We start from the raw sequence: 19,965 nt of genomic DNA, 5'->3' as shown, positions 1-19,965 counted from the left end.
TTTTTGGAGAATTTCAAGAGATGTCGTTTTTGGTAGATTTTGACAAAAGTGGGAAGGCTATACCCTTCCCACTTTTTCATTTTTGGCCAAATTTCAAATTTTGCTTAAAATACATGAATTCGAATCAAAATTGAATGAAAATCACGAAAATCAGGTTTATTTTCCTTTTTTTTTTTTTTTTTTTTTTTTTTTATTTTTAAAACCCTAAATTAAGTTGTTGTGCTAACAGCACTGTTTCGTTTATTTTTGAAACGGCTGGTTTAACGAGAAAAAAACCAATAACTAAATCGAAATCAGCGTTCAATTTCGATTATTCCGTGTGATTTTTGGAGAATTTCAAGAGATGTCGTTTTTGGTAGATTTTGACAAAAGTGGGAAGGCTATACCCTTCCCACTTTTTCATTTTTGGCCAAATTTCAAATTTTGCTTAAAATACATGAATTCGAATCAAAATTGAATGAAAATCACGAAAATCAGGTTTATTTTCCTATTGGTCTTATAGTTTTTGATTTAATCCTTAAAAACCCTAAATTAAGTTGTTGCGCTAACAGCACTGTTTCGTTAATTTTTGAAACGGCTGGTTTAACGAGAAAACCAATAACTAAATCGAAATCAGCGTTCAATTTCGATTAATCCGTGTGATTTTTGGAGAATTTCAAGAGATGTCGTTTTTGGTAGATTTTGACAAAAGTAGGAAGGCTATACCCTTCCCACTTTTTCATTCATTGCCAAATTTCAAATTTTGCTTAAAATACATGAATTCGAATCAAAACTGAATGAAAATCACGAAAATCAGGTTTATTTTCCTATTGGTCTTAATTGAAGGCTATACCCTTCCCACTTTTTCATTTTTGGCCAAATTTCAAATTTTGCTTAAAATACATGAATTCGAATCAAAATTGAATGAAAATCACGAAAATCAGGTTTATTTTCCTATTGGTCTTATAGTTTTTGATTTAATCCTTAAAAACCCTAAAATAAGTTGTTGCGCTAACAGCACTGTTTCGTTAATTTTTGAAACGGCTGGTTTAACGAGAAAACCAATAACTAAATCGAAATCAGCGTTCAATTTCGATTAATCCGCGTGATTTTTGGAGAATTTCAAGAGATGTCGTTTTTGGTAGATTTTGACAAAAGTAGGAAGGCCATACCCTTCCCACTTTTTCATTTTTTGCCAAATTTCAAATTTTGCTTAAAATACATGAATTCGAATCAAAATTGAATGAAAATCACGAAAATCAGGTTTATTTTCCTATTGGTCTTAATTGAAGGCTATACCCTTCCCACTTTTTCATTTTTGGCCAAATTTCAAATTTTGCTTAAAATACATGAATTCGAATCAAAATTGAATGAAAATCACGAAAATCAGGTTTATTTTCCTATTGGTCTTATAGTTTTTGATTTAATCCTTAAAAACCCTAAATTAAGTTGTTGCGCTAACAGCACTGTTTCGTTAATTTTTGAAACGGCTGGTTTAACGAGAAAACCAATAACTAAATCGAAATCAGCGTTCAATTTCGATTATTCCGTGGGATTTTTGGAGAATTTCAAGAGATGTCGTTTTTGGTAGATTTTGACAAAAGTGGGAAGGCTATACCCTTCCCACTTTTTCATTTTTGGCCAAATTTCAAATTTTGCTTAAAATACATGAATTCGAATCAAAATTGAATGAAAATCACGAAAATCAGGTTTATTTTCCTATTGGTCTTATAGTTATTGATTTAATCCTTAAAAACCCTAAATTAAGTTGTTGTGCTAACAGCACTGTTTCGTTTATTTTTGAAACGGCTGGTTTAACGAGAAAACCAATAACTAAATCGAAATCAGCGTTCAATTTCGATTATTCCGTGTGATTTTTGGAGAATTTCAAGAGATGTCGTTTTTGGTAGATTTTGACAAAAGTGGGAAGGCTATACCCTTCCCACTTTTTCATTTTTGGCCAAATTTCAAATTTTGCTTAAAATACATGAATTCGAATCAAAATTGAATGAAAATCACGAAAATCAGGTTTATTTTCCTATTGGTCTTATAGTTTTTGATTTAATCCTTAAAAACCCTAAATTAAGTTGTTGCGCTAACAGCACTGTTTCATTAATTTTTGAAACGGCTGGTTTAATGAGAAAACCAATAACTAAATCAAAATCAGCGTTCAATTTCGATTATTCCGTGTGATTTTTGGAGAATTTCAAGAGATGTCGTTTTTGGTAGATTTTGACAAAAGTGGGAAGGCTATACCCTTCCCACTTTTTCATTTTTGCCAAATTTCAAATTTTGCTTAAAATACATGAATTCGAATCAAAATTGAATGAAAATCACGAAAATCAGGTTTATTTTCCTATTGGTCTTAATTGAAGGCTATACCCTTCCAACTTTTTCATTTTTGGCCAAATTTCAAATTTTGCTTAAAATACATGAATTCGAATCAAAATTGAATGAAAATCACGAAAATCAGGTTTATTTTCCTATTGGTCTTATAGTTTTTGATTTAATCCTTAAAAACCCTAAATTAAGTTGTTGCGCTAACAGCACTGTTTCGTTAATTTTTGAAACGGCTGGTTTAACGAGAAAACCAATAACTAAATCGAAATCAGCGTTCAATTTCGATTAATCCGTGTGATTTTTGGAGAATTTCAAGAGATGTCGTTTTTGGTAGATTTTGACAAAAGTAGGAAGGCTATACCCTTCCCACTTTTTTCATTTTTGGCCAAATTTCAAATTTTGCTTAAAATACATGAATTCGAATCAAAACTGAATGAAAATCACGAAAATCAGGTTTATTTTCCTATTGGTCTTAATTGAAGGCTATACCCTTCCCACTTTTTCATTTTTGGCCAAATTTCAAATTTTGCTTAAAATACATGAATTCGAATCAAAATTGAATGAAAATCACGAAAATCAGGTTTATTTTCCTATTGGTCTTATAGTTTTTGATTTAATCCTTAAAAACCCTAAATTAAGTTGTTGCGCTAACAGCACTGTTTCGTTAATTTTTGAAACGGCTGGTTTAACGAGAAAACCAATAACTAAATCGAAATCAGCGTTCAATTTCGATTAATCCGTGTGATTTTTGGAGAATTTCAAGAGATGTCGTTTTTGGTAGATTTTGACAAAAGTGGGAAGGCTATACCCTTCCCACTTTTTCATTTTTGGCCAAATTTCAAATTTTGCTTAAAATACATGAATTCGAATCAAAATTGAATGAAAATCACGAAAATCAGGTTTATTTTCCTATTGGTCTTATAGTTATTGATTTAATCCTTAAAAACCCTAAATTAAGTTGTTGTGCTAACAGCACTGTTTCGTTTATTTTTGAAACGGCTGGTTTAACGAGAAAACCAATAACTAAATCGAAATCAGCGTTCAATTTCGATTATTCCGTGTGATTTTTGGAGAATTTCAAGAGATGTCGTTTTTGGTAGATTTTGACAAAAGTGGGAAGGCCCTTCCCACTTTTTCATTTTTGGCCAAATTTCAAATTTTGCTTAAAATACATGAATTCGAATCAAAATTGAATGAAAATCACGAAAATCAGGTTTATTTTCCTATTGGTCTTATAGTTTTTGATTTAATCCTTAAAAACCCTAAATTAAGTTGTTGCGCTAACAGCACTGTTTCGTTAATTTTTGAAACGGCTGGTTTAACGAGAAAACCAATAACTAAATCGAAATCAGCGTTCAATTTCGATTAATCCGTGTGATTTTTGGAGAATTTCAAGAGATGTCGTTTTTGGTAGATTTTGACAAAAGTAGGAAGGCTATACCCTTCCCACTTTTTTCATTTTTGGCCAAATTTCAAATTTTGCTTAAAATACATGAATTCGAATCAAAACTGAATGAAAATCACGAAAATCAGGTTTATTTTCCTATTGGTCTTAATTGAAGGCTATACCCTTCCCACTTTTTCATTTTTGGCCAAATTTCAAATTTTGCTTAAAATACATGAATTCGAATCAAAATTGAATGAAAATCACGAAAATCAGGTTTATTTTCCTATTGGTCTTATAGTTTTTGATTTAATCCTTAAAAACCCTAAAATAAGTTGTTGCGCTAACAGCACTGTTTCGTTAATTTTTGAAACGGCTGGTTTAACGAGAAAACCAATAACTAAATCGAAATCAGCGTTCAATTTCGATTAATCCGCGTGATTTTTGGAGAATTTCAAGAGATGTCGTTTTTGGTAGATTTTGACAAAAGTAGGAAGGCTATACCCTTCCCACTTTTTCATTTTTTGCCAAATTTCAAATTTTGCTTAAAATACATGAATTCGAATCAAAATTGAATGAAAATCACGAAAATCAGGTTTATTTTCCTATTGGTCTTAATTGAAGGCTATACCCTTCCCACTTTTTCATTTTTGGCCAAATTTCAAATTTTGCTTAAAATACATGAATTCGAATCAAAATTGAATTGAAAGTAAAAACCCTAAATTAAGTTGTTGCGCTAACAGCACTGTTTCGTTAATTTTTGAAACGGCTGGTTTAACGAGAAAACCAATAACTAAATCGAAATCAGCGTTCAATTTCGATTAATCCGTGTGATTTTTGGAGAATTTCAAGAGATGTCGTTTTTGGTAGATTTTGACAAAAGTAGGAAGGCTATACCCTTCCCACTTTTTTCATTTTTGGCCAAATTTCAAATTTTGCTTAAAATACATGAATTCGAATCAAAACTGAATGAAAATCACGAAAATCAGGTTTATTTTCCTATTGGTCTTAATTGAAGGCTATACCCTTCCCACTTTTTCATTTTTGGCCAAATTTCAAATTTTGCTTAAAATACATGAATTCGAATCAAAATTGAATGAAAATCACGAAAATCAGGTTTATTTTCCTATTGGTCTTATAGTTTTTGATTTAATCCTTAAAAACCCTAAATTAAGTTGTTGCGCTAACAGCACTGTTTCGTTAATTTTTGAAACGGCTGGTTTAACGAGAAAACCAATAACTAAATCGAAATCAGCGTTCAATTTCGATTAATCCGTGTGATTTTTGGAGAATTTCAAGAGATGTCGTTTTTGGTAGATTTTGACAAAAGTGGGAAGGCTATACCCTTCCCACTTTTTCATTTTTGGCCAAATTTCAAATTTTGCTTAAAATACATGAATTCGAATCAAAATTGAATGAAAATCACGAAAATCAGGTTTATTTTCCTATTGGTCTTATAGTTATTGATTTAATCCTTAAAAACCCTAAATTAAGTTGTTGTGCTAACAGCACTGTTTCGTTTATTTTTGAAACGGCTGGTTTAACGAGAAAACCAATAACTAAATCGAAATCAGCGTTCAATTTCGATTATTCCGTGTGATTTTTGGAGAATTTCAAGAGATGTCGTTTTTGGTAGATTTTGACAAAAGTGGGAAGGCCCTTCCCACTTTTTCATTTTTGGCCAAATTTCAAATTTTGCTTAAAATACATGAATTCGAATCAAAATTGAATGAAAATCACGAAAATCAGGTTTATTTTCCTATTGGTCTTATAGTTTTTGATTTAATCCTTAAAAACCCTAAATTAAGTTGTTGCGCTAACAGCACTGTTTCGTTAATTTTTGAAACGGCTGGTTTAACGAGAAAACCAATAACTAAATCGAAATCAGCGTTCAATTTCGATTAATCCGTGTGATTTTTGGAGAATTTCAAGAGATGTCGTTTTTGGTAGATTTTGACAAAAGTAGGAAGGCTATACCCTTCCCACTTTTTCATTTTTGGCCAAATTTCAAATTTTGCTTAAAATACATGAATTCGAATCAAAATGAATGAAAATCACGAAAATCAGGTTTATTTTCCTATTGGTCTTAATTGAAGGCTATACCCTTCCCACTTTTTCATTTTTGGCCAAATTTCAAATTTTGCTTAAAATACATGAATTCGAATCAAAATTGAATGAAAATCACGAAAATCAGGTTTATTTTCCTATTGGTCTTATAGTTTTTGATTTAATCCTTAAAAACCCTAAAATAAGTTGTTGCGCTAACAGCACTGTTTCGTTAATTTTTGAAACGGCTGGTTTAACGAGAAAACCAATAACTAAATCGAAATCAGCGTTCAATTTCGATTAATCCGCGTGATTTTTGGAGAATTTCAAGAGATGTCGTTTTTGGTAGATTTTGACAAAAGTGGGAAGGCTATACCCTTCCCACTTTTTCATTTTTTGCCAAATTTCAAATTTTGCTTAAAATACATGAATTCGAATCAAAATTGAATGAAAATCACGAAAATCAGGTTTATTTTCCTATTGGTCTTAATTGAAGGCTATACCCTTCCCACTTTTTCATTTTTGGCCAAATTTCAAATTTTGCTTAAAATACATGAATTCGAATCAAAATTGAATGAAAATCACGAAAATCAGGTTTATTTTCCTATTGGTCTTATAGTTTTTGATTTAATCCTTAAAAACCCTAAATTAAGTTGTTGCGCTAACAGCACTGTTTCGTTAATTTTTGAAACGGCTGGTTTAACGAGAAAACCAATAACTAAATCGAAATCAGCGTTCAATTTCGATTATTCCGTGGGATTTTTGGAGAATTTCAAGAGATGTCGTTTTTGGTAGATTTTGACAAAAGTGGGAAGGCTATACCCTTCCCACTTTTTCATTTTTGGCCAAATTTCAAATTTTGCTTAAAATACATGAATTCGAATCAAAATTGAATGAAAATCACGAAAATCAGGTTTATTTTCCTATTGGTCTTATAGTTATTGATTTAATCCTTAAAAACCCTAAATTAAGTTGTTGTGCTAACAGCACTGTTTCGTTTATTTTTGAAACGGCTGGTTTAACGAGAAAACCAATAACTAAATCGAAATCAGCGTTCAATTTCGATTATTCCGTGTGATTTTTGGAGAATTTCAAGAGATGTCGTTTTTGGTAGATTTTGACAAAAGTGGGAAGGCTATACCCTTCCCACTTTTTCATTTTTGGCCAAATTTCAAATTTTGCTTAAAATACATGAATTCGAATCAAAATTGAATGAAAATCACGAAAATCAGGTTTATTTTCCTATTGGTCTTATAGTTTTTGATTTAATCCTTAAAAACCCTAAATTAAGTTGTTGCGCTAACAGCACTGTTTCATTAATTTTTGAAACGGCTGGTTTAATGAGAAAACCAATAACTAAATCAAAATCAGCGTTCAATTTCGATTATTCCGTGTGATTTTTGGAGAATTTCAAGAGATGTCGTTTTTGGTAGATTTTGACAAAAGTGGGAAGGCTATACCCTTCCCACTTTTTCATTTTTGGCCAAATTTCAAATTTTGCTTAAAATACATGAATTCGAATCAAAATTGAATGAAAATCACGAAAATCAGGTTTATTTTCCTATTGGTCTTAATTGAAGGCTATACCCTTCCAACTTTTTCATTTTTGGCCAAATTTCAAATTTTGCTTAAAATACATGAATTCGAATCAAAATTGAATGAAAATCACGAAAATCAGGTTTATTTTCCTATTGGTCTTATAGTTTTTGATTTAATCCTTAAAAACCCTAAATTAAGTTGTTGCGCTAACAGCACTGTTTCGTTAATTTTTGAAACGGCTGGTTTAACGAGAAAACCAATAACTAAATCGAAATCAGCGTTCAATTTTGATTATTCCGTCTGATTTTTGGAGAATTTCAAGATATGTCATTTTTTGCCGATTTTGACAAAAGTGGAAAGGCTCCCCCCCTTTTTTTTTTTTTTTTTTTTTTTTTTTTTTTTTTTAAAATAATTTTTTTTTTTTAAAATTTATAAATTAAAAATTTTTTTTTCCTATTGTCTTATAGTTTTTGATTTAGGCTAATCCTTAAAAACCCTAAATTAAGTTGTTGCGCTAACAGCACTGTTTCGTTAATTTTTGAAACGGCTGGTTTAACGAGTAAACCAATAACTAAATCGAAATCAGCGTTCAATTTCGATTATTCAGTGTGATTTTTGGAGAATTTCAAGAGATGTCGTTTTTGGTAGATTTTGACAAAAGTGGGAAGGCTATACCCTTCCCACTTTTTCATTTTTGGCCAAATTTCAAATTTTGCTTAAAATACATGAATTTGAATCAAAATTGAATGAAAATCACGAAAATCAGGCTTATTTTCCTATTGGTCTTATAGTTTTTTATTTAATTTTTAAAAACCCTAAGTTAAGTTGTTGCGCTAACAGCACTGTTTCGTTAATTTTTGAAACGGCTGGTTTAACGAGAAAACCAATAACTAAATCGAAATCAGCGTTCAATTCCGATTAATCCGTGTGATTTTTGGAGATTTTCAAGAGATGTCGTTTTTGGTAGATTTTGGCAAAAGTAGGAAGGCTATACCCTTCCCACTTTTTCATTTTTGGCCAAATTTCAAATTTTGCTTAAAATACATGAATTCGAATCAAAATTGAATGAAAATCACGAAAATCAGGTTTATTTTCCTATTGGTCTTATAGTTTTTGATTTAATCCTTAAAAACCCTAAATTAAGTTGTTGCGCTAACAGCACTGTGTCGTTAATTTTTGAAACGGCTGGTTTAACGAGAAAACCAATTACTAAATCGAAATCAGCGTTCAATTTCGATTATTCCGTGTGATTTTTGGAGATTTTCAAGAGATGTCGTTTTTGGTAGATTTTGACAAAAGTGGGAAGGCTATACCCTTCCCACTTTTTCATTTTTGGCCAAATTTCAAATTTTGCTTAAAATACATGAATTCGAATCAAAATTGAATGAAAATCACGAAAATCAGGCTCATTTTCCTATTGGTCTTATAGTTTTTGATTTAATCCTTAAAAACCCTAAATTAAGTTGTTGCGCTAACAGCACTGTTTCGTTAATTTTTGAAACGGCTGGTTTAACGAGAAAACCAATTACTAAATCGAAATCAGCGTTCAATTTCAATTATTCCGTGTGATTTTTGGAGAATTTCAAGAGATGTCGTTTTTGGTAGATTTTGACAAAAGTGGGAAGGCTATACCCTTCCCACTTTTTCATTTTTGGCCAAATTTCAAATTTTGCTTAAAATACATGAATTTGAATCAAAATTGAATGAAAATCACGAAAATCAGGCTTATTTTCCTATTGGTCTTATAGTTTTTGATTTAATTTTTAAAAACCCTAAATTAAGTTGTTGCGCTAACAGCACTGTTTCGTTAATTTTTGAAACGGCTGGTTTAACGAGAAAACCAATTACTAAATCGAAATCAGCGTTCAATTTCGATTATTCCGTGTGATTTTTGGAGAATTTCAAGAGATGTCGTTTTTGGTAGATTTTGACAAAAGTGGAAAGGCGGGATGAAGGCGTTGATGATCAGCGCACGCCTCATAGGACATGTATACGGAGTCTGTTTTGCCGGAAGAGCAAACGTTTTCCGAGATATTATGGCGAATTGGCGACCAGGCCGTACCCTATCGGGAACTTCCTGAACGGAGTGAGGGCCCCTAGTAATAATACTGTTGGGACGAGGGTAACTCAAATACACATTTTCAACGTTCCAACAATGTAAACAACCATCACATGACAAAAAACACAAGTTAGTTCGATTTTACTTTCGACACTAGGGGATGATAATCTCCAACGCCATCTAGTGGAAATGAAGTTCGGTCAGGTATTTAAATAAGCCCGACTTCCGTTTTTTCCAATTTTTTAAAATTACATGTTACCAGAATAATACGTGGTGTGGATTTTTAGTTTAACGACGATGCCGAAAATCAAGTGCATTTTGACTTGGGAGCTAAAGTTGATGTGTTGTTTAAATTCAAAGTGGTTGCGATAAACCACTTTGATTTCATTTTATTCAAAAACCGCTTAGCTTGCGGAAAAACTTGTATGTTATTTATAATCAGAGTTTTATTTTAGTTATAGCAGATTATGTTTCTTCCAATACCAAATTTAAAAAAAGTCGGGCTTATGTTAATGTTTTCCTTCGTCCGATACTGTAAAATTTACATAAATAACGTTAATTAAAAGGTCATGTTACATTTAAATTATTACATAGCTCCCGTTACCCCAATGTAACCAATCCTAACTGCTCCGATCAGCATTCCCAACATAAACATGCTGCTGGCAACAGTTTGCTTCCATTCATTTACGCACGTTAAGTCGAACTAGGATGCAAACAAACAAAAATATTAATGGCTACAGAATGTGTCTTTAGAAATCTGTTGAAATATTTCTTGTTTAGCTTCTCTTACATGACTGACGATTGTTGAACGGAATACACAGGTATCATAAACCCAACGGCTGCACTTTTTCAGGAACGTGTCATGGATGGACTGGTTGAGATCACACTGTTTGAAATTGGCCAACATTATGTTGTATAGATAACATTGGGCTATTTCCTTTTCTCTATGTAAGGAATCGTTTGTTTCAGCCATGAAGGAGCAAGCGCTGAGCCATTACTTGAAAGAGTAGTGTCATTTTCATCATAAACTTCCACGAAGCATCTAAAGTGACACGTGAATGTAAAACAAAACATAATAAACGGCAAGTTTTATGCTTTATGTGTTTCCATCATCTCCCTACCTATAAATGGACGTTCTTCCTATGAATGTGTATGAGATCACGACAATTCCCGGGAAGGCAGTTGGTAAACAGAGCCATAGAAATGTTCTATTAAACTGCAAGTTCCTTATTTTGTCAAAATTTTGCAGGATGTTTTAAAAAGTCGACTGCATTCGTTTCTTTTCTTCTTTGTTGTTCGTCTTCAAAGTTATTTGTCTTACCGAGCTTGCTGGTAGGACGATTGATACGACCCAAAGTCAATTGAGCAAGCTAATGCCGTAAGTGATCAACAAGAACAAGTAACTTAACGGATTATGAATTTGATGTCTGTTGACTGCTGCTGACGATATAGTACTGCATCGAATAAATACTGTGGTCCGTTATGGCTTTAAAAAGTCTGCCATGAAATAAACTATCATTGACTGCGTTCTACTTCGGCTTATTTCATAATTTAAGACGTATCCATTTTCAACAGAGTTGGTCACAGATGAGTTACTGGGGCAACAATACCGAAGTCTCCATGGTGATCAGTATTTTTACCAACAATATGGCCTTTGACAATTTCATACTATGTAGATATGTCTTTTCTCTTCTCCAACCTCTTTTCTCCTCCGAAACCGGCGTTGGCCACTGGCGAATTCATGTTAGTAATTTCACTAGAGAATCTAGGGTGAAAAATATTACAATTAAAAACACAATCTGAAATGTTGTGATAAGATTTTCAATTAAATTAACTAACTTCCAATTGAGTTGGTAGAAGACAACTATGGATTAGTAACAAAGACTAAAAGTTACTAGCCAGAAGCTGAACAAAACAGTGGCCGGTTTTTTGGATACTCACCTCAATCCGCTGCACTTAGCCAGACATGGCCGGTTATTTTTGTCTATACAAAACTAATTGCAACTGATGGGTATTATTTGGAAAAGGAAATCCATCCATTTTTCTAGGAATCTTCAAGGAAAATGTCAAGACAGAATGATCTAGAATAACACAATTTAAAGGGACAATATTTAATACGCCATAGGTTGTTCCATACACAGATCATACCTTAAGGCAGATGGTGAAGTATTCCCAGTAAAAGATTTCAATCATGCCTGGTGAATAATATTAAATGAATTACTAACATTTCCCGACAAAATCTGCATCACAAGATACACACGATACATGTAACTTCATTTTATCTGTGAAAAGATCACATTCAGATTCCCCCCCTGGTGGTGAAATCCTGAACAATCCAAAGTTTATCCAACAACCCACGCGTCTTTTCCTTTAGTAAGGAGCAGACTGCTCCCCTCTCCTCTGGCGGCGAACTTGTGAACTTACCAAACATTATTGGAATTTGAAAACTGCTTTTCCATTAGAAAGGAGCGGACCGCTCCCCGTCAGGTCATCAGCGGGTTCTGGGTGAGAACGGGCTGTCTGCTTTATAAGATAAACTGACAGACCGCTCTCATGCAGTTTCAATGATCCAATGATCCTGGCCAACTCGTCCAGACGCCAGCTGTAGGAATAGCTGCCTCTCTCTGTTCCTACAAGAAGAGCAAGGATAAGGAACCAATGTAACGAGAGGAAGGTAGGAAAAAGTAAGAAAGAGATAAAAAAGAACTACGAGATAGAAGTAGGAAGAAAGTTGGTTTGGGAGTGCCCATCCCCCGCTAATAAAGTAAGTTTGATACGAATCCAGGTTGCAGTCCCGGCAGTTTCGAAATTACCTACTCTCGAGTAGTGATCAAGCAATGGTTAGGACTGTACGAAGGTTCGCGTAAATGGTCAGATGGGACTTTCTTCTGCTGAGAATTGGCCAATGAAACCGAACTTGCCCACTTTACTTCCATTTTCGTAGTTAAATTATCCTTTTGGAAATTTTCCTCCTAAAGGTTTGTATGTTTTACACGGATTAATGAATCCACAACTTTTGTAATCAGACGCCTTCCTAAAAGATGCAGTCTACCAGATATCTGAAGATCATAAAAGCGGGAGACGGGTAGAACTGACATGTAGGTTGACGGGCAGGATTGGTGAGCGGGTTGAAATGGGAAAATGATAAGTGGGTCGATGGGCAGCGCTAATTAAAATGTTAACGGGTAGAAGTGAAGAGCGGGTTTGTGGGCAGAGTTGGTAAACAGGTCAACAAGGGAAAAAGGTGAGTAGGTCAATGGGAGAAAACCACGAATGGTTACATGGGCAGAGAGTGCGAGCGGATGGGCGAGTAGACAGGCAGAATTGGCTAGCGGGTTGACGGGCAGGCCAGAGAAGCATGTTGATAGGGAAAGCTGACGCCAGGGTTGACGGGAAAACCTACCGGCGGAATTCGCAAGTAGATCAATGGGCTCGTTGCAACTACGGATTGACGGGAGGTGATCAATAGATATCCCATGGAAACGCGCAGCGAAAAGATCGACGGGTAGATGCTCCATTGGCTCTACGGGTTTTGACAGTCAGAGATGATGAAGCGCGGATTGGCAAACAGGTCAACAAGGGAAAAATGCGAGTGATCTAAAGGGGGTAAACCGTGAATGGTTAAACGGACAGATTGTGAGCGGGTAGACGGAAAGAGTTGGCAAACGGGTCGACGGGCGAAAAAATAGTGAGCGGTTTTACGGGCAAAGCTGTCATGCGAGTATATGGTAGAACTGACGCTTAGTTTGACAAGGGAAATCGGCGAGTATATAAAAGATAAGATGAACGGCATAGGGTAGATAAATTTAACTGAACTACTAAATTAATCCTCCTGGAACGGGACACCATTGGCTACTAAGAAAAGACAAGAAACAAATCGATGAGGAACTAACTTCCGTCTCGGTCTATGGACCAAAAATGAAGCCCGGGCATGGCCCAGGGGGAAGTTCCCGGCTTCGCTCAACCGAATCAGTTGTTCTCAGTGTCATTTTCGGTTAGCCCTATACTGACAGGAACTGTTAATCAAGCGGGAAGAGACAAGTGACGTTAGCGCGAATGCACTAAGAAACCAATACAGCACTTTTTACAAGTTTCAGCCTGTTAAGAAAATTCAAGCATATTTTAACTAAAAACGTCGATCAATTATGAACAATCAACACTTTATCGCCAATTTCAACTTTTGGTTAAAGAGATTTACTGATATTTTGTTATCTTCATGGCTGTTAAGTTAGCCACATGAATAAGTCTAAAGAAACTTGAAGGGTATATAAATTAAATAGAAACTGAGACTGAATGGCATTTTTACCTTACCTATTTACTGTAATTTCCATGTGTCCAATGTGAAATTTCCGTAGCTGGACAAGGTAAATCTGAAATAAGAATTGCAAAGGTGAGACAAGTCTGCTACATAACAACTTTGTAAAACTGAAGCAATACACCCATCAAAAAAGTATTCAACCCCTGGAAGTAAATCACTACTTGAAAATTAAGATATGGGCAGCAATATTATGCAATATGGATACCCAATGCTCATGACATCAATTCAATACCTTTCCCAGTCTTGAGTCCAGATAACTTTCACTTGTTTGATTTCAAGCAAAACATTTTAAACATAGCAGTTACCTAATCCAGGTGGAATTCCTGCTTTGTTTCAACCAATAACAGTATGGCATTTTAATTTCTTGAACAAACAGGTCTCGCAACAAGCATCCCTGATTCTGGTTGTCTTAAGTCACCTGAAAATTTCGGTTAATTTACAAGGAGTGCTTACGGAAGTTACCGTGCTATTCAGAATGTCTGCATGTGCTCCACAATGCTATTTAGTCGAATAAATTTTTAGTCTTACATCAGCGAACAATTTCCTGGATATCGTTAAAATGGATGAAAGCTTTGTGTACTGGACATGTAAGTTGCTACCCACAGCAGACAGCACATGTCTAAACAAAATGGCCACTGAAAGATGGAACTGAAATTGACTTTCTCCTTCTCTTTACCCAACCTCTTACCTCTCAAATTCTATTGGTGGATGGTATGAGTTCGGCCATCTTATTTTCAAAAAGGCGGGACGAGAAAACGGTTTCGGCAACTTTTCTTGCAAATGTTGCATGGGTGACGGGTAGGGCTCGGCCCCGATTACCTGAACCCCAAAACACCGCACTGACCTAGCCGAAAAATGACCGATGGGTTGCGACCCGGGTAGGTAGTTTTCAAGCGGTTCAGTTCGGTTCAAAAACCCGGTGAAACCGATAGACCCGGCGAAATCTTGAAAAAATGGCGGATGCGTGGTGCCAAATTACAAAACCATGAAAAATACGATAGATTACCCGAATTTTAAGCTTAAATAAAATTTCTGGGCAAGAATAGGGGCAAAAGTCGGGTTTGAAACGACCTAACCTATCGGCCAAAAAGCTACCCGATAGACGCGGGGCCGAGCCCTAGTGATGGGTCCAACAGTTCTGTAAAGATTTAAAAAAATTAATAATCCACAAGCCACAACATACCTTTAGCAATCCTACGACATCTTTCATTATGCTAGGGAACATGTTCAAACAAAACGTCAAAAGAGCTGAATAATGAACCAAGCACTTTGTTGACTGTCAAGTACAGCTTAGAGCAGTAACATCATTTTGTCAAAAGAGGTTGGCAAAGTGCATGGTTCATACATCTAATGATGGCATGGTGCTGCAAGATAAGACTGAGACAGGTTAAAGTTTGTTGAATCAAGGTATGCGTCATCAAGATTTTAAAAACGCTGCTGAAGACCAAACAATGCAATTGAAAGAAAGCAACATAATAGTTATCCAACATAAAGAAAGTAGCAGTTGGCTCTTGAGAGGCATTTTAGTTGAAAATCATATTCTAAAGCGTATTCACATTCGGTGCGAGTGATAATTTTGGCACTAAAATACTTGCCATATCCAATTTTGTACAGGACTAGCCAGTTCTAACCTATGGGAAACACTAACAAAACCAAAACAGCAAAAAAAAATAAACTAAAATAAAAAATAAAACTAAAATTTTAGTTTCCTTTCAAGTTCTTTCAGTTTCATGTTGATCCAACAAAGGAGAGCCAAGGTTATCGCAAGCCGAGATCTTAGAGACATTCTTTCTATTCTCGATTGAGACCATGTTTTATTTTTCATGTAGTTTTAACTTGTTCGGGATTACAATTGCAAACATTCATTTCAACAATGTTTAAAACGTACGACCTTGGATTTAATGGCTGAACCAGAAAGTCTTGAACTAGCAGACATTGAAGACATCCTACGATTAACAACACTTTGCTGTTCGCGAATTAATTTGGCTGTGATTTCGGCCATCTCACGTAACTTGTGCAAAGTGACAATTCTCTGCTGATAGCCGGAACGATGTTCTTGTTTCTCTGCGGCAATCATCAGGTCGATGTAGTCAGGTGTGGAGAATGGGTGTGGCCGTAAGGCGATCTCATCCAGTCGCTGGATGCACGGATAAGTGGCTTGCATCAATTCCATCAGCTGTGACTCGTGCTTCTTAATATCCTTTTCAATGCGACGCACCAGTTGTTCATTGGTCAACGCCTCGACCTTCGCCCCCTGGTATTGCTGCCGGATGGCATCCGACGAACGTTGCACCTTCTCTTTCACCATTTCATACCTGTACTTTTGATTGAAATGATCATTCCACGGGCATTGACAGATCATGCAACGACCGCTGGGGTCCATGACGGAGCAACGATGTTTGGTATCATCGCTATACTGCCTGCAAGGAAAATGACACGTTGTGCGACACTTTTGACAGTTTGTGGTGAATTGGCCCGTCCCGCTAATGTCCGTCGCTTTGGGAACTAACGTTTCAAATTCGAAATCTTTGTTTGCTTCCAATTGATCTTCATTATCTTTCAGGGCTTTCTTGATTTGCTCGAGCTCGTCAACGCGAGTCAACTTGATTTCGGTTCGCATTTGAAGGCCTTCGACAAGAGCTTCTAATCGTTTTCGTTCCTCAAGGACTTCACGTGTCAGCGTCAACGATTTCGCTTCCATGCGACTCAAATCTTCGAAGAATCGGTCGAAACCCTCTACAGCCATATCGAAGTAAGTGCGGTTGAATTCGTTCGTCTGACGATTGCCTTTATTGGTCGTGAAGAAAATTGAATTGTTAAATTTATGATGAAGGGGCAGTCCGGTAGTTGGGTCGGTGGGCGATGGAATGCCGGCCTCCTTAACAGCCCCTAAGACGGGCGGCAAAGCATTGTCTGCAAATGTCACCATCAGCCGAATGTTATCTTTAATGTCTTGTCCGAAAATGGACAAGATCGAATCAAAAATGTATTGCTGGGTAGCCGTCAATCTGGGCAGCGACGACTGGACAACGAAACACACGGCCTCTAATTGCTGGATCCCGTGACGACATTTGAAATAATCTTGAATTTGCTGCATAATTTTCTTGTCTTTTTCAATTCCGCGCGTATCGCCAAATCCCGGAGTATCGACGATGCTCAGCGAATAATCCAAACGAGAGCCTTTCATCTCGTAAAAATCGTAGGTAGTCACCAAGTCCGTCTGACTGTAAGCCTGCGATTTGTCTGCTGGTTCGTTGATCAACTTGAAGCGGAAATCATCTTCCCATTCGACACCCAGTACGTAATTCACCATGGCGTTGATGAGAGTACTTTTACCTGAACCGGTGGCACCAAGCACCAAGATGGTTCTTTGTCGACGTTTACCTGCCAATGCCAGGTAACTCGGCTCGCCGAAAACGTAATGGCCGACTCCGTAGCTCTTCACACCGTGGAGTTTCTTCAGTGGTAAATGGTAAGCGTCGATGCCAGGGCCTTCTGGAAATTTTTTGCTGACGCGGCGGACGATGACTGCTGCCCTTTCAGCCTCCCGCAATGTGGTCGTTTCTAAAATGGGCGATGCTGGACTGTAGAAAGTGGACCCGTTCAAGTTCGTGCAGACAGCTCGCACTTGGATACAATAAACTGTGTCACGAACGAGGGGTTCGAGTGTAATCGTCTTTACATTGGTTGATCTTCGAATAAATGTCGATTCCTGATCACTCGCCATCCAACAATCAACCACGTAACTGCTAATTGTCAACTGGTTTTCCTCGTACGTGTCAGCCTGCGAAAACTCGTTGCTCCCATCGACTTCCAATTCTTCTTCGTCGATATCTTCATGTTCATCGTCACATTCTTGGCTGATTTCTTTATCCTCAGAGGATGAAGTAACAGAAATGACATGATCCCAGGAAATGTTAATTGTCGTATCGGTTACGTACTGACATTGGAGCCCAGTGGGAGGTGGGCTAACGGGATCTACCGTAACATTGCAGCTTACAGGACCGAATGGACCCGGCCCGCCGAGGGTCGATACGGCCACTCTGAACTGGTACGTCACATCTGATTGAAGGTGACTGATTGTGATTTTCTTTGAAGAATGCTCAATTGAATCCCAGTGTTGACTATCCATGCTGCGGTACTGGATTAGATAGTTGGACGCTTCTGATGTGTCTTCATCCGTCCAAGTGAGCACGACCACGCCCCGACGATTCTTTTCGACCGTTACTTCTCCAGGAGGTTTTGGGATAAAGAAATCCTTGAACTTTGACGTACAATCGTACAACCGCGTGAAAGGCAACTTTGGAAAATTAGAAAATTGTTGGTCGTAGAAGACGATGTACTTGATGTTTGTGGCGTCGACGTTGTTAGTCACCCAATCCGAAAATTCTTTGCTGGATGCCAAAATGTGACGTCGATCCGCAACAAAAGTGTCTTGTATCTTCTCATATCCAAAGTCACATGCGGGTGGTTGCGAGTTGGTGAATTGATTTACGTACGTCATTGAATCGTGAACCAACTTATCCGAATGACCGGCCAAACTCGGCAAATGGAGAACAACAGCAAACATGTTGCGGCTCAGACTTTTGATTTTCCTTTCCAGTTGATCAGTTTCCGTCACAAGTCGGACACCAGGTAATGCAGCCACCATTTTCAGAGTTTTAATTTGTTGTATCTGATTGTACAGCCAATGGCGTAAATTTTCGGGCAGAAAAGGTGATTTACTTTTGATTGCATCAACCATTTCAGCAATTTTGTCTTCCGGGCCACCTCGTCTGACGTCCACCGTCCATTCGTGCAAAGCCTCGCGAAATGTGCACAAGAATTCCTTTAAATATTTATGAAAATCATTGACTCTGTTGTACAGAGACAGAGGAATATACTGATGGGCATTGGAACGTTTCAGTTTGTTCAAGTCGCTGGTCATTAGGTCCACTTCCATCTCGATCTGTTGCCAACGGTTCCACATTGTCTGACATCGAACCACCAGATCTCGAGAAATGTCAATCTGATTATCCGGCATTTTAGGGATACCTGCATCGACGGGCATCAGTTTTTGAAGTGGATACAGCCACACTGTCAGAGGAATAGCCTTGTTTGATTGATGTTCCAGCAGCTTCCGGCAAGCTTCGTATTGTTCCGAAACAGAGTTTGAGCTCCTCCAATTTTGCCCTTTTTTCAAACCAGGATCATCTTTGTAAAGTATGCAATTGAAGTCTAAAGGCACGAGACAATGTCCACCATCTTCCTCGTCGCCTTCTTTGTCTTGTTCCAGCTCGAGTTGCTTTCTGCCATCCAAAAGGCCGTCAACAAAGTAACGGGCATATCCAAGTATTTCATCATCATTTGAAATCTGATAGTTTTGTTGAGAGAAAATGCAAAAAGCCTCTAGCCCGTAGGTGATGGCTATGACAACATGAGTGGCTTGACTCTTGATTAATCTCTCTGGCCGGCAAATGATTTCCAGCTTGGTTTTAGGATCGATCGAAGTTTTCCTACTGGAGCAACGGCAATGAACAACAACTTCTGCATTAGAATTAAACGATAAAGTTTTGTCATCTGTTCGGTCGGAGGCAAATTGCCATGCTCCTTTGAAAGGCGAGCGTAATATTCCGGCCGTCAAGCTCATGACGGAATGATGATCCATTCCTAAATTGGATATCAATGACTCGGATTCTTCGTCTTGGTTTTCTTCATCATTTTTCATTTTTTCGGCTGCCATGGAACGAATTTCAATCGTTTCTTTCCTTTCTGCTTGCAAGATGGTCACACGAGATACGTCTTCGGGGTCCCATAAACGAACGTCTATACAAAAACATTTTTATCAGACGATAATTTAAAACTAATAAGCAACAATTTTATGTTGTGTAATCACTTACTTGGTACAACAACATCTTCGACGTAATTATAGAGAGATCCAATTGTAAAATGGCGCCCTAGGGCCAACATTTTGATGTGATCAAAATGGTCGGACATGTTTTAACAAGCACAGCTGCTGCACATCAACTGAGTCGAATGGCGGGTACCCCAACACTGATACTGATCATTTTGATTTTTGAGAGCGCAAACGAGAAGTAGGAGGAGCTCCATGGGGTGACAACAGTCCCCTCCTTTATGACTCTTTGCTGACGTCACCACCCACTGCGATCCCCCATCGTTTGCCTACTGCGCACTAAGAGTTTAATTGGTTTAAGAATAATCTCCAATGTCATTAACAAGATATTCGATATACTTTTCAAAACATAGACACCACGTTATTTATTGTCCAGCAGAACAATGGTTTACCTATTAAAGATTTAT

General features: G+C 36.9%; 1 protein-coding gene and 1 long non-coding RNA gene across 20 annotated transcripts; both read right to left on the bottom strand.

Annotated features, from left to right (window-relative positions):
• Positions 1–9,687: 9,687 nt before the first annotated feature.
• Positions 9,688–14,308, bottom strand: LOC116931407. Of its 19 annotated transcripts, none has more exons than XR_006642664.1 (10): positions 14,194–14,308; positions 13,898–14,083; positions 13,659–13,717; positions 11,772–11,977; positions 11,496–11,542; positions 11,289–11,428; positions 10,469–11,112; positions 10,138–10,389; positions 9,952–10,050; positions 9,688–9,879 (listed from the first exon to the last, which is right to left on the bottom strand). It is a non-coding gene; the product is annotated as an uncharacterized LOC116931407 (long non-coding RNA). The 19 variants fall into 19 exon arrangements; XR_006642667.1 differs by having other exon boundaries at positions 13,971–14,083; XR_006642658.1 differs by adding an exon at positions 13,241–13,445 and having other exon boundaries at positions 13,898–14,291.
• A 1,151-nt stretch (positions 14,309–15,459) lies between these two features.
• On the bottom strand, positions 15,460–19,696 carry LOC116931383. Its single transcript, XM_032938958.2, has 2 exons — positions 19,545–19,696; positions 15,460–19,470 (listed from the first exon to the last, which is right to left on the bottom strand). Exons 1-2 carry the CDS (start codon positions 19,639–19,641, stop codon positions 15,533–15,535), a joined length of 4,035 nt encoding a protein of 1,344 aa, XP_032794849.2. The 5' UTR covers positions 19,642–19,696; the 3' UTR covers positions 15,460–15,532.
• Positions 19,697–19,965: the final 269 nt, after the last annotated feature.

The sequence above is a fragment of the Daphnia magna genome, linkage group LG1 (genome assembly GCF_020631705.1).
Source record: "Daphnia magna isolate NIES linkage group LG1, ASM2063170v1.1, whole genome shotgun sequence".
Classification (NCBI taxonomy): Eukaryota; Metazoa; Arthropoda; class Branchiopoda; order Diplostraca; family Daphniidae; genus Daphnia; species Daphnia magna.
The sequence above is the reverse complement of the archived record's forward strand: the minus strand, read 5'-3'. Positions and strand labels throughout refer to the sequence as shown.

What these genes read in the sequence shown, in the direction of transcription:
- LOC116931383 (XM_032938958.2), bottom strand. Translation starts at nt 19,641, where the DNA reads ATGTCCGACCATTTTGATCACATCAAAATGTTGGCCCTAGGGCGCCAT. An exon ending in CGAAGATGTTGTTGTACCAA is followed by an intron (nt 19,471 to 19,544) that starts GTAAGTGATTAC and finishes GTTTTTGTATAG; the next exon opens with ACGTTCGTTTATGGGACCCC.